The 14,917-nt window shown below is 33.9% G+C and overlaps 1 protein-coding gene across 1 annotated transcript in view; it reads right to left on the minus strand.

Annotated features, from left to right (window-relative positions):
- Positions 1–311: 311 nt before the first annotated feature.
- The window catches only part of LOC134853289 (mediator of RNA polymerase II transcription subunit 14-like), a 186,831-nt gene continuing 172,225 nt past the window's right edge, over positions 312–14,917 (minus strand). The window contains exons 17-19 of the mRNA XM_063869261.1: positions 10,825–11,220; positions 10,134–10,297; positions 312–840 (exon numbers count right to left, since the gene is read on the minus strand). Coding sequence (XP_063725331.1) covers positions 727–840; positions 10,134–10,297; positions 10,825–11,220 — 674 coding nt within the window. The 3' untranslated portion in view covers positions 312–726. The remainder of the gene's footprint in view (positions 841–10,133; positions 10,298–10,824; positions 11,221–14,917) is intronic.

Consider the following 14,917-nt stretch of genomic DNA (forward strand, 5'->3'; position numbering starts at 1 on the left):
AAACACTAAAATTCCGATTTGATTTTTAGAACTTGTTCAAGAAAAACCTAACAAAAAACACGACGTAACTAACTTTCTTTACTTCGTTCCTTGACAACAAAAATGCTACCAACTATTGACTAGTTTAATCAGGAAACATTTTAAAAAAATGTGAAAATTATGCCTCTGCCGAAAATGAACAGGATTCGCGATTGAATACTCAACAGACTTCCCGATAACCGCCGTCAGCCCGAAACAAAAGGTATCACAACTAAATGAAAAAACAACTCGCCTTATTATCTGGATCATCTGACATTTTTTTGAACTCAGTATTGTATTCTTAAACTATTCCGGGAAATGAATGAAAAACAGATAAACTAGAAATAAATAATCACACGAAAATTCAAATATTTCAAACTCGACTTCAAAGAAATGTCGATCAACAGACATACAAGTTTTTCTTCATTTTAAGCTAAATGCTTAAATCAAATGTATTTTATCCCTCGACGACTTGGAGCGAAGATACTTTAGGTACAAAACGCTCATTAATCACCCAATGATAATGAATATATCAATGGAATATCGACGCTCCTTATTAAGTTAATGTCGCTTAAGATTGTTCCGCATTCTTTGATAGTTCATTATAACTGTTCACCTTGATTCAAAATGTTCGTTTCACCGATTGCGTAGTTTATTGCGTTGATTGTAATCGACAGAAAAGAAGTTGAGCTTCAGCATAAGTGAAGATCATTCTGACATCTTTGTGAGAATATACTCGATACAAGTAGAAAGAAAAGATCTCTCCAAATTCACAGCTGTCTGACTTTGAGATGTAATAGACTGAATTGCTTCTGTGATGTACTGAAACACACAAACACACCATTACATATTTCACAAACATGATCATTTTCATTTGGAGGGTGGGGACGGGCTATTCTTTTATAATACTGTTTCAAATTAGAGCAGCTACATCATTTATCAATTTAATCCCGTTAGAAGAAGTCTTTCAATTGAAGTAGAAATGGTCTGCTATTTAAGGGCGTCTAATACCAATTTATTTCATGCAAAATACGCCTCTTTAACAGAGCTTGTCTTCACACACTATAATTGATCCCAAGTCATGGCAATGATAGTGTGTGAGGACGCGCTCTCACTTGACCTCTAACTTCAGGTCTACCACAGCTTGACCAATTTCGGCTGCAATAGTATAGAGAGTTGCAAAAAGTTCGGACAGACAGAATTAATTAAAAAGAGCAACTGTCTAGACATCAACGGAAATTAAAACTAAAATAAACATAACGTCGAGAGTTCATAAAGCAGAGTTTCGGGAAGATAGGGCAGATTGTTTATTAGATTACTTGCAGCGATTTTCGACCAATTAGAATGCAGCAAAATTCAAATTTAAATACAACGCTCTAGTCCAAAGTTACTGTTTTTATTTACAGGGGTGGATATTATTTAGTAAATACAATAGGTTGCAATCTCTTGTTAAGTAGATCCGAGTTTCGCTCAAAATGTATAACCACGGCGGGCAATTGCATCCGAAGCGTCGAACTGTTTTATAGTAAAATCTGGATGTTCATCGCAGTATTTAAAAATTAGGCTAGCATAATCATCGGATAATCGACAATCTCGCACTTTGAATTTGGTCTGACAAAAAATTCAAGGTTGTTCGGCTTCAGATTTTGCATGCAAAAAAAGCGTCAAAAAGCACTGATTGCTCGTTTTAATTAATTCTGTCTGTCCGAACTTTTTGCTATAGACAGTTGCAAAAAACTCGGACAGACAGAATTAATTAAAAAGAAGAACTGTCTAGAAATCAACGGAAATTAACACTGAAATAAACATAATGTCGAAAGTTCATAAAGCAGAGTTTCGCTCAAAACCTATAACATCGGCAGGCAATTGCATCCGAAGCGTCGAATAGTAAGCCTTGAAACAGGAAAGTTGTTGCTCAGGGTGGCTAATGTTTTTCTGCGATTAGTTTCCAAATTTTGAAGTATTAAATCATCTTCACTTCCGTTTTTTTAGGGCGGCCTAATCTGTGTTTTGTTTTAGTTGTTGAAAATATTTCTGGATTTCGATTTTTTAACTAATTTTGCAAACTATTTTATAGTAAATCTGGATGTTCATCGCAGTATTTAAAAATTAGGCTAGCATAATCATCGGATAATCGACGATCTCGCATTTTGAATTTAGTCTGACAAAAACTTCTAGGTTTCAGGTTTTGCATGCAAAAAAGCGTCCGAAAGCACTGATTGCTCAATTTAATTAGTTGTCTGTCCGAACTTTTTGCTACTAATTATACTAATTATCGTACCACGTGAAAGTTCTAGACTCAAAAAACGCGCTTGCTTCACAAGAGACACTTAGCATAATTTTAACATTAAAGATGAAACTTAGTAGAAATAATTTATTAAAGTTTCGCGTTTGCTTTTTTTGTCTGTGTTTTATGTGTTTTTTTCTTTTGAAAAATTGCATGACAGATCGCTACTAAATGAAAATTGTTTTGAAGCTAAGGGCTTGAAGTTAAATAAAAAAACGGACTCCATGTTACTGTCTCAAGGTCAGAATTATTTCAGAATTTTAAGGCGTTGTCCGATAAATTTGTTAAAAGCCATATCATAGTGGTAAAGCTTTCACTTTGGAATCGTCAGATCGTGTACTCGATCCCAAGCCATGGCAATGATAGTGTGCGAGGACTTGACCTCTAGCTGACCAATTTCGGCTGCAATAGTAGTACCAAAGGAAAGTTCTAGACGCAAAAAAACGGCCTTGAGTCGCAAAAAGAGCTAGCTCAACAAAAAAACAGTCTGGAATGTGCGGAGATAATACAAAGGCACTAGCCTTGGACAGGACTGTTAAGGCCTACTGATAGCTCCTCTGCGATTCACAGGAACCATATTTATATAGTTTTATGGGGTGTAATCTAAAGAATCGCAGAAAAAGTGCTGTTTTAAAATTGATTAATATTTGGAATAATAGTTAGCCATACGCTGGCATACTTGAATTGCTCTTACGGAACCATGGGCTTGGAAAATGCAATGAGAAAACCAGAAGAACCAAAACTCAGAGCCAAAACAATTGACGGATCTACTTAACAATCACCCCCTTCAAAAAAGGGGGGATTGTTAAGTAGATTAAATCAGCGAATTTGTAACCAATCAGAGTGCAGCAAAAATCGAATTAGAAAGATAACGCGTTAATTTACTGCTTATATTTATAGAAGTGGCAATTCTTTAGTAGATACTGTAGGGGTAGCGATTGTTGAGTAGATCCCAAATGCAATAATGCTTTACAATGAGCAAACCAAAAATCAAGCGTGGAAAATTGAGCCTTGCTCTGAAAAGAAAAGATTAACAAGACTGCTCGCATCAGGGCAAAGCCCTGAAAGTTCCGACTGCGTATTAATTTCTGAATTATTTTACTGAAAAAATTTCTTTGATGTATATTTATTTTTAAAATCATCCCCCACACGAGTAAGTGATATATTTAGCATTTTAAATTAACAATTATATAAAAAGTATATAATAGACCAAAGAGCATGCGTCAATTCAATTTGAACGAGTTCTAATACAGATTAAACCTCCGCGTCACATACAGGAATTGAAATGCTTAAAAAGTATCGTTTTCGTGCATAATATGGGTGACAGACCGTTGCAAAATTGTTAATATCTCAAAAAAAAAACGCCAAACCAACTGACATTTTTCAAACTTTTTTCCAGCTTTTGAGTTTCAAAAAATTACATCGCCTTAAAACTCGCTTGAATTGAATTTTCTTTCATTATCGATTCATTTTCGATCATTGCCAACAGACAAAAGAAAAAGCCCATGAAATCAAGGAAAACGAAAAAAAACTTACATTGAACATTTCTCAACACATTTCAATTTATTTTTTGTTTTCAAATTCGAAAACTATAACACCTTTAAGTCGTTCAATTTCAATTTGGTATGACTTACTTTTTTTCTGATCGAAAAAGAACAAACCCAAATGTGGAAAAAAAAACGAAACAAGGAAATAATATCTCTATTTATTAATTAGATATACTATAAACTCAGATAGTTACATAGAAATGAGACTAGGAGGAAAGAGACAACAGGACTATACTCCACTTTTCATTTTACCATGCAGCATAACTAATTCAAATATGGTTACGTAGCAAAAAGTAGACATGCCATAAAGTGGAAACGTCGTAAGCCAATTAGAATAGAGAAAAAAAATTATATTTCGTACGTTTGTTTTCTTATCTCGACTGTGATTGTCTACTTTATGACACTCGATTGTGATTGGCTTACGACTTGCCTACTTAATGTTATGTCTACTTTTTGACCGCACTCCTTGAAAGAATTTGCGGGCAGTATATATTTAAAGCTACCGCCAAATACATCATTAAGAAATTTCAAAAAGTAAGCATCAGAAAGTATTTTTTCTGATGCTAACCATTGAGCGAATAGTGGCTAGGACGGCAAAGGAGACAACCTAGATGCAATTTTCTCAATAGCTTGCTCAATTGTACAGACAGTTGGAAAAAGTCTACACGCTAGTTAACAAAAAAAAACTGATATCTTTTGAATTTCAACGAAAAAAATACATAACCTTAAACATATTTGAAATTTAAGAACGATTATTTGATAAAATTAAACCAATTTTTCAGAAAACTGGAAAAATGGAAAAAGTTTTACTTCTGCTGGGAAACAAACTCAATTTTTGAAACTAGAAGTCGATCACGTTTTTCGTCAACTTCACAGTTTTCCTGTTCGATAAAGGAGTTTGACTACTTTTATGACTCTTAAACAAATCAATTAAGCAATTAAACCAATAATGTACCCAATAAAACAATTGGTCCTTCACTTCGCGTCTCTTCTCATTCACTGACAATTAATAAAACTGACCCGATTTGAGAAAACTGTACGAAAGGGAGTGTTGCTGAAAAAGTTTCAATTGAAATCTTTCTGTAAAACTGAGACAATTTGCAAGCCCTGTACACTTCTGTTATTGGAGAACGTATTTTTTTCATTTTTTCAGTTATAAAAAAATTTTAAATTAAATAACCAAAAAAGTTTTCAGTTGAAAATAACTTCAAGACTTTTGTCTGAAAAAAACGAACAAAAAACCAGAGAATCTGATGAAGTGAAAATTCACTTCCTTTATCAGTTAAAAACTTATTAAATCAGCAAAGCAAAACAAGGATACCCGGTTACTGTGCAAGTAGCACAGAATGTTCCGACCATAGACTTAAGAAATTAAACAAAGCTTTTTCAAATTATTGTCGTTTTTTTCGGCGTGGTGTGATAAACACGGATCTGAACAAAAACTGGAGACTAGTTATATTCGACAGTCATAGTAGAATAAGCAAATTAAATTTTTTTTGTAGAAAATATACTTGTAAAACGAAAAAAAATTGGGAAAATTTTTTGAATTTTTTAAAAAAGGTTCGAATCACGACTATAAGGGCTTCCATATGATATATCACTGAACCCCAGTCATATGATTATTTTTGGTACCTGATTTTGCCTGGAAAGCAAAAAGAAAAACTAAAACACCTGAATACAAAGTTCCTCCCCATTTTCAATGGTCGGAACAAAAACATAAGGTATTCCGATACAGTATTAAAAATAGTGTTTTACAATACTTTGCCGACGTGAACGCTCAAATTAATTCGAGCCGATCAATTAGGAAACCACTCAATTAGCATACTAAAAACATTACTTGAAATATATATCTCTATATATCCTTTCTTTTGAAGTTTTCGCAAATTTTAAATTCACTCAAAAGCAAGTATAAATAAACCCGCGCTTCATTTTAGGCGACATATTACCCAATTGCTACAAAAGGGCCACGTCTTGACGCTTGAGGTCTGTGCGTGAAATATTTCACCAACTCTATCATTAACAATTAACCGCAAATACCTTAAAAATCTAGAGTCAGTTACTTTGTTGGCTACTGCTCACTATATTTAGGCTAAAAGTAAGCTCAGTCTGCTTAGCGACACGTTTTCAAAACAAACTAGCGTGTAACGCACCTCAGGTGCTTCGAATTTTTAGCAACTCATAAAGAAACCTAAACCGCATGTATTGAAAATAAAATCTGCATCCTTTAAATAAGTTCTTTGAAAAACTAATAGCAATTGAGCGGTCGAATTTGCAACTCCTGAGAGTACTCTTACAGTACCTAACTTCAATGTTGGGAATTTCAAACTTTGGGAAATTTCAAACTTAAGTTTTCTAAAAAAACATTTTTATAAACTATTAAGAATGACATATCTCGGAAACTACCAGGATTTGAGCACTATTATTTGGAGTCAAAACTCGCAGCCTCCGAGAGTACCCTGACAGTCCCAACTACAGGATTAGAAAAAAAGTTCGGTTAAGTTTTCTGAAAACTTTTCGAAAAAATCACAAAAAACGTCATATCTCAAAAACTACAAAAATTTGAGCAGTATTATTTGTAGGAAAAACTCACAACTTCTGGGAGTACCCTGGCGAGGCCTCACTATAGAGATAGAAACTTAAATTTTGTGAAATTTTTAAATTTTGTGAAATATTTAAGTTCTTTGAATACTTTAAAAAGACATAACAAAAATCCCATCTCGGAAAAAGAGCATTTCAGCAGTCAGATTCGACTGCAAGACTTGCAATTTGGAACTCCTGAGAGTACCCTCACAGTGCCCTACTACAAGGTTGGGAATTTCCATTCTTTTGAATTTTTTAAAATCTAACTTTTCTGAAAAATTAAAAAAAAACATAAAACACGTCAAAACTCGAAAACTGCAAGGATTCGAGCAGTCAAATTTTGAGGCAAGATTCGCAATCCTTGAGAGTGCTCGGACAGCACCCAAATACAAAGTTGGGAATTTCAGGTGTTGTTTTTATAAAATGAGTTTTCTAAAATATTGTGAAAAAATTCACAAAAATTGTCCCATCTCATACACTAAAAGGATTTGAGCATTCGTAATTGGAGGCCAAATTCGCAACTCATGGACACCCTGACACCATCTCACTATTGGGTTGCTAATTCCAAAATTTGTTCAAAAAATCAATTGAAATCAAACTAGAAAATCGAAATAAATTAAGCTTCTTAACCATTGCCATATACGCTTTAGCTTAAACGTGAAAAAATTCGTTCGTTAAACATGCAAAAATAATACGTTGAAAAAGCTTAAACATGGCGAGATAACATGAATAACATGCATTTTAATATATAATAGATCGATTTGAGTAAGCTAAAAGACAATTTTTGCTTAAAATTTTAAGTAATGTGTGATGCTTAATGAGAGGTATGCTAAATGAGATGGCAGCATTGATTCTTAGTTTTGCAAATCAAATACAAATACAAAATCCAGGTTTTATCAGCTTCAAAACTCGGGTGACCTTAACCGAACTTGACTTGATACGCAAGGTCACCTAGCCACTTCCGAATTAACCTAATCACAATCAGCCTATGAAGCAATGAACAGAAATTGACACAAAAGTAACATCAAACATCATCAACTGGTCAGCTATTTTCAGACTTCGGACCCAACAACTACTATCATCAACATCGTACGCTTTATCTCATTCTATATTATTGATTTTCCTAATGTCTATTTACTTGAAGATTGAGATCACTTTTTAAATTAGATTTTCATCAAGATCTCTGACTAATTCAATCCTCACAAATCTTTGCTTTTATCACTAATACTAATAATCTTAGCTTGCCGGTGCGACTTAATTCACTTATAAATCCTCGATTCAAATAGAATTTGAGTGAACACCTCTAACTGTCAATGCGAATGACAATTTTGGTTCAAAGTCTACCATATCACGTCAAGCTCATCATCAAAATTTGACAAAAATGCTGTCTCAAAATCTAAATGAACGCCTCGATGGTAGAAAAAGCCGAAACTTACGACTTCCGTTTTTGGAGACTCCATTTTTGAGACAAAATTAACGAGCATTATATTACGACTATTTCTCCCTAATTTACAAAAAACAAATTCACTTATTGATTTATAATAATTTTCAAACCACCAGAAAACTTTTGATGAAACTAATAAAATTAGGGCAAAATATTCATTTATCCAAGTAGTTGACCTTTCACTCTAGGATACTAGTTTGACTAAAGACCATCGTGTCAAGGTCGTTTGAATTTTTATTCATTTAATTAAATGCTGATGTAACTTCGTGGTTTTAATCAGTAACCAACTGTTCGTTATCTTTGCGTGACTAAGCGCATAACGAATTTAATTCAATATGGTTGACCAAAAGAACGCTAGAAATTAAACTTTCATGGCCCCAATCATTTAAAAAACATAAACTGACAGATCTGATATGCTGAACAAAACTGAATGCATGAAGAAGTTACAATCGTAATGTTTTCATGCATTATTTTACTTCATTTTATAGTTTGAGCTTTCATATACATAATCAGACTTTTTTGCAAAAAAAATAGCCAGCATGGTAGCTGAACAGAAAAATCTAGGCCAAACATTTCATTTTAAACACTTGAGGAACCCATCTTCCCCAAAATAGGTGATTGAACTCTAAAGCCTAGAATAAACATGCAACGAAGTTAATAAATAGAAAGCAAAAAAACCTAGCCTACAAACGGGTGGCAGTTTTAAAAACTTTCATTCAGTTTTCGAAATTCATCACAGTGTAAAAAATTATAAATGCCGCTTTTTTATATGGAAGTAACTCAATTTGAGACCACGAGATTATAAGTACGACTTGATTCCGCTGGGGGGTTCTAAAATTTGAACTTACAGATCAAACCTCATTTTTACGAAAATTCCATTACTGTTGCTGTAGAATTTCCAAATCTATTACCGTAGAGCAAAACGTAAACTCCGTTTGTGGTTTTCAATGACCGAAAAAGCCAAAGAGGACATAGCCAAACAAAAATTGGAAGTGTCAATGAAAAAGGTTACTGAAAAACAAATACTTTTTATTGAACAATTTTCAGCTTCCGAGCTTCGAGCGAATTCAATTTTTCTGAAGTTGGTTGAAAATTGAGAACTATTCAGTTAAACGCAGCCAAAGTTGGAGTTCGAATAAACAAGCGAGAAAAACAATTAATCACAAATTATTTCAACTACAAAAACTCTTTGAAAGTATTCAAAAACTATTTCGTTTCTCTTGAATTGATGCTTTCTCATACAAATTCTGAATAAAAACGTTAACTCTAATAAACGAAAAATAAGAATACTAACGATTAGAAACAATATACATTTGAAAACACAGTGAGCCGTTGCTGTGAAAGAAGCACAGAATATTCCGATCACATTCACAAAAAACTACAAAAAGGGACAATTCTTTTTTTTTCTACACAAGTATCGCTTTTAGAGAGTGGAGTGACGAGAAAACTATACGATCGCGTAGAAAATTAGTGAATAAGACATAATAGACAAAATTTGTAATGAAAACAAGAAGTACCAACAAAGACAACTTTATAAAAAAAAGAAGCACTGAACAAAACGTCGGAAACCTTTTATCATTTCAGTTAAATCTTTAACATAAAATTAGAGTTTTTTCAGCCTAGATTTTATTATTTCATAATTAGCCTAAGCCCGTTTTTCTCAATACTGAGAAAACTTTGAAAATTAAGAAAAAAAACGTTCAAAACACGACTGAAAGAGTTTTAATATGATATATCACTCTAACCAATCTGATGATTATTTAAGGTATCTAGTTTTGCATCGAAAACAAAAAAAAACAAACATAGTCGAACACATAGTTCTTCCCCATTTTCAATGGTCGGAGCAAAAAAAGCTGAATAAAAATCATCTACAAAAATTTGTCATCTACAAAAATGTTTGTCTTGATTGTTGTTCAATGAAATGATAACACTGTTGAGAAACGCAATCACTAGCATTCAGCAAGTTTTCAGTATTATTTATTGAGCAGGAACTCAGCCAAAACAAATTTGCGTAGACGCCTGTTCAGTCCAAAACAAAATGGCCATAAAAACACAAAGGCAAAGCTGAGCTTCGCACCACTTGCGATACAAGTAGATCTTTCAAAATGAATGAAAAAAAACATGTCCAAACAATAGAAAGCAAAATCAGCATTGATTTTTATGATTAATAATTATTTATTATTTTTTTCACCATTCAATTTCTCGAATTTAGGGTGCTCAATGGGCGTCATGTGTCGTTGAGGTTGTAACAACTGACCTGATCGAAGACACTGTTCTGTATGGCTGGCACTACTTTTCTGCTGCTCCAGTTGTAGGTCAGGGGCAGTTCCAGTTGACGCACACTCTTCTTTGAAGTGAATGTGAACAGAAACATGACTGAGTCGGAGGAGGAAGGAGAGCCCCGCCGGATACACGTACTCCCTAAACATTATTTATAAGCAAAAATAAATTCAACCAAAACAAGACTCGCAAGTTGCATGCAAAATAGCCTATTAGGCAAGAACTGTCATTTAAGAAATTTAAACTTAGATCAAAAGTTCAGTAGCATTTAAAGAGCAAAAAAGCTGACCTCTTAATGAAAAAAGGATAATCTTTACGCACTAAATGCAGATTAGATTGCCTTATTTCAGTAAAAAACTATTCATTTTTTCGCTCATTTTTGGTGTAACTGAATGAAGCTTTTTCAGGAAATTTTTTCTTAAATTATTTCCTAGCCGCGGCAGAAGAACTTTTTTGAAATGTGAAGTTCATAGAACAATCTATTTCACATGTCACATTTAATTTCTCTAGATGTAGATATAAATTAATTGACGCAAAAATACAAAATTGCTCAAAGCAGAATTTAAACCATCAAGAATACTATATGGATATTAATGTGCATCAAGTAGTTCCCTTGGTTCATAAATTTTAAGAAAACAAGTGCATAACCTACTCCGAGCGGCACTCACCAATCTTGTTGATGGCCACATTGCTAATCTGCTGCATCGGGAAAGTCCACGTCACTTTTATAAACCACAGAAACTCAGGTGAAGGATTCGTCTCAAACCTCAAAATGGATGCAAAATCAGACACTACAGCTGCAGGCAGCAATAAGAAGTTACACCACGCTAACAACAGTGGGGATCTGAACGGCAACACTGCAATTTGGTGCTGGAAGTAAGTCTGCAGAAACTTCTGGTCTTTCTCGGACAGACTGTTTTGTTGCTCAGCTGATGAGGATGACAATGATGATGTTGGGTTTGATGACATGGATGGAGGAAGTTGTTTATCGTCCAATACTGTTATGTCGTCTGATTGGTTCGATATGTTCAGATCAGTCTGTGGTGTTATTTTCATGTAGAGACCTAAACAAAAGGTATTTGAGGTTCCCAATTTGACTAGTAGAAAAAATTTATTTCTACAACTAGTCGTTCAATAAGGTTATGTAGTATCAATTTATGAGACTTGGAGAGGACAGCCAACGGAATCCTAGGATCCTACAAGCCAGCGTATGTTTCAGAGCCAGCGTATAGGATTCAACGGGAGCTTTTTAAAACACCATCTCTACATTTTCATTCGTGCATGATACACTTTCAATATATATTGTCAGAAAATGCGGAAAACTTTTGAAATTTGAATCAGGAATAACTGACATTGTTGCTTCTGACCACAACAGATTGCCTTTCGAACAGTAACTTCCCAATTACGAAACATTTTGATACATTTTGCTGACATTTGGCAAAATACAGGTTTTACATGCTTGCTCTCGCAAAAGAAAAAAGCATTAGAAAAAATGAAGAAAGGCAACGCAAAATTGCACTTCGCTTCACTATGTAATCACACAGAAAAACGATGACAAGATTTATTCGAAACATCAACACAGAGGCAATCTTTGCAACCACTTGTAATAGAACAAAAATGGCAAGGCAGCTAGACTAAAAAAAGACGAAAGCTGAGTCGAAATAAAAATGTTTATAAAATCATTTAACAATCCGATTTTTTCAACGTTTGTCTGGAATGCGGTTAAACTTAAGAGAAAACACTGAGAAACACAACTACGAGTGTTAAATAGCATCAAAAACAAAATTTTTTTAGCGGATACTGAGCAGATAAAACTTGGGTAGACGACTGTCGAGTCGGAAAAAAAATCAAAAATGAACTGTAAAACATTTTGAGCCAAAAAAAATCGTAAGTTTCACGTCCCCCGTCCCCACCTATCTTTCCGCAAGCACAAAAACTTTTGATGCTGCAAACGACAAATCATCAGGGGTAACCAAACGGAAATGTATCAGCCGGAACAATTTAAGCCGAAAAAAAGCCGAAAGCGAAAAAAGAAAACCAAAAATTACCAATTTAACAACCAACAAAAAAATTCGAAGTTATTTAAAGATACAGAAAAAGAGCAACGAAAATGATCGCTTGAACTTTTGAGCAAACGAAAGCAATTCTTTACGTCTGAATTTCAAGTGTCAAATAGAAATGACTCCAGAAAAATTGAAAACAATTCTGGATTCAGCGAAGATTTGGATTAGACCCAAATGTTAAAAAATTATTCCAACTATTGCTTGAAGAAAACAGGAACTTAAGAAATGTGTTATTCAGCTACAATCCAGTGTGCAACAGCTTAGTATTAAAACGAATGAACTAGAGAGATATAACTCCAAGGATTCAGTGAAATTCAACAACTTGCCCCTGGGAATTACTGGGACTTTAATCGAAGACATCATATTTTTGTTCAAAAGTGCTGAATATATCGGTTACAGAAGACGATCTCAAGGCTTGCCACCCCTTATATCCTGTTAAGGACTTCAACAGACCGCCTCCAAATATTGCGAAAATTATACGATTTGACAAAAAGAATAGTCTGTGGAATCGAAAACCTTTGCTTCGAAATTTCGTCCACCCGTGCAAAAATAAACCGGAATATATTAACGGAATGTTATCAAAACATAATTCGGGATTGAAAATTGAAGCTGAATCGAGAGGCATGATTGTTTCTACATAGAATTCTACTCCTTTTGTGAAGTTGAAGATATCGGAGGAAATTTTAAAAGTGTCAAGGTGGATACTATGGAGGAGTTGGAGGGCCTAAGCAACACTGCGGTTAGCAAAGTCAACACCATCAGACCAGCTAAAACTAAATCGGAAATTTTGTATAGTAAGGTTTGGAAGGACAACATAACAACGGCTAAAACGCGTTTTCGCTTTCAAGTTTCACCATCGCCAGCATCTACAACTAACGAAGAAGAGCAAACTCTGAAAAGTGAATTGGTCAAGCATATGGATGATGATATTGCCTTATTGTATTTCATTGAAGGATTCTTGGGCGGTACTATGCAGTCATATGAAACAGAAAACGATGAGTAAAGTACTTTCATCATACAACTTAACGTAAATTCAACCACTTAATTTAATGCCTTAATTTTTGCTGGACTTGGGAAATTTAGTGGAGGCAAATACTGGGAGAACTGAAAGCGTTTTTTTTCTTAACATAAGATCACTAAGAGTACATCATGGCCAGCTTTGTGTTTTGGTTGATTCACGCAAGCAAAAGCCTTTAGCTATAGCTTTACGCGAAACATGGTTGACCGAAAAAGATTGTTTGGAAATGATTCAGTTGGATGTTTATCAGAAAGGGGTTTTTAAAAATCGGAAAAAAGGGGTGGTGGTGTAGCTTTTTTTTGTAAAAAAAACTGGAGTTGAAATTATTCTTCAAGATCTGAAATCAGATTTGGAATATCTAGCTACAACTATTTGCAGCAATTTAACTAAGTTTAATATTTGCGCTGTCTACAGCCCACCTGATCACACGTGTCTAAAATTTTTGGAAAGTCTGGATACTCCGTTAAATGAAATTCGATTTCTAAAAGGAACACCTATAATTGTACGAGATTTCAATATTGACATATTTTCGATTGATAAGAAACCAGAAGTTTTAAGTTATAAATTGCTTCTGAAATCTTTTAATTTGGATCTTTTCTTGAGTGAACCAACCAGAGTCACTAAAAATAGTGTAACCTGCATTGATCATTGGATATCAGAAGATTTTTTCTAGTGACACTTAATAAATCAACAATTAGTGACCACTATGAATTGTTTGGTGAATTGCCATTTACTATCGCTAAGGCTGATAAAACGGTTTTTTTTTATGCCAGAAATGTTAAAATATTGAATCGTGACGACAATCTACCTAAACTACTATTTCTCCTACAATTCGAATTGGAAAAATTAAGCGTAGATATTTCCGTAAATTTTAAAATGCAGTTTTTAATTCGGTCAATGATCAATGTTTTCGATAGGTTTTGCCCTTCTAAATTAGTCGATATCAAAAAACATTCGAAAAAAAAGTGAATAACTTCAAATGCTACAAAACTGTGCAAAATAGAGATACTGCGCATAAAAGAATGATTTCTTTTTCCAATGATAAATCAAAAAGAAAGTTCAAACAATTGAGGAATGAAACCAAAAAACAAATTGCGATAGAACAGCGAAAGTTTTATGACAATGAATTGGGTAACTCTAATGATTCAAAAAGAATGTTTCAAGTTTTTAATAAGTTTTGTTGAAAAAAGAAAACTAGTTCAAATAATATAGAGGCGAATGATTCGAATAACTTTTTTGTAACCATTGGACCTCAAATTTCAAACAAATGGGGATTTCAAATATGTTGATAGAATCTCTCGCAATTGCAAGACTTTTGTTTTCTTTCCCACTGACTCGAAATGGCAAAAGTTATTAAGAGTTTCAAAAAACAAACATTCGACTGGTCATGATGGGTTGAGTAATATGATTGTTAAACTTTGTGCACCAGTCATTATGAAGCTCATGGTTGTTTGCTTTAATGAAATGTTCATCAAAGAGACTTTTCCTGATATTTGCAAAATGGCCTAGGTAATTACTTTATTCAAAAGAGGAAGTGACATTGAATTCAATAATTACCGGCCAATTAGCCTTCTTTGGACAATAAGCAAAGTTTTTGAAAAACTTAGTTACCGACGAATGGTAAAATTTTTACACAAATTCAAAATACTTTGTCCTGAACAATTTGGGTCCAGACCAAAG

Source organism: Symsagittifera roscoffensis, chromosome 8 (genome assembly GCF_963678635.1).
Source record: "Symsagittifera roscoffensis chromosome 8, txSymRosc1.1, whole genome shotgun sequence".
Lineage (NCBI taxonomy): Eukaryota > Metazoa > Xenacoelomorpha > Acoela > Convolutidae > Symsagittifera > Symsagittifera roscoffensis.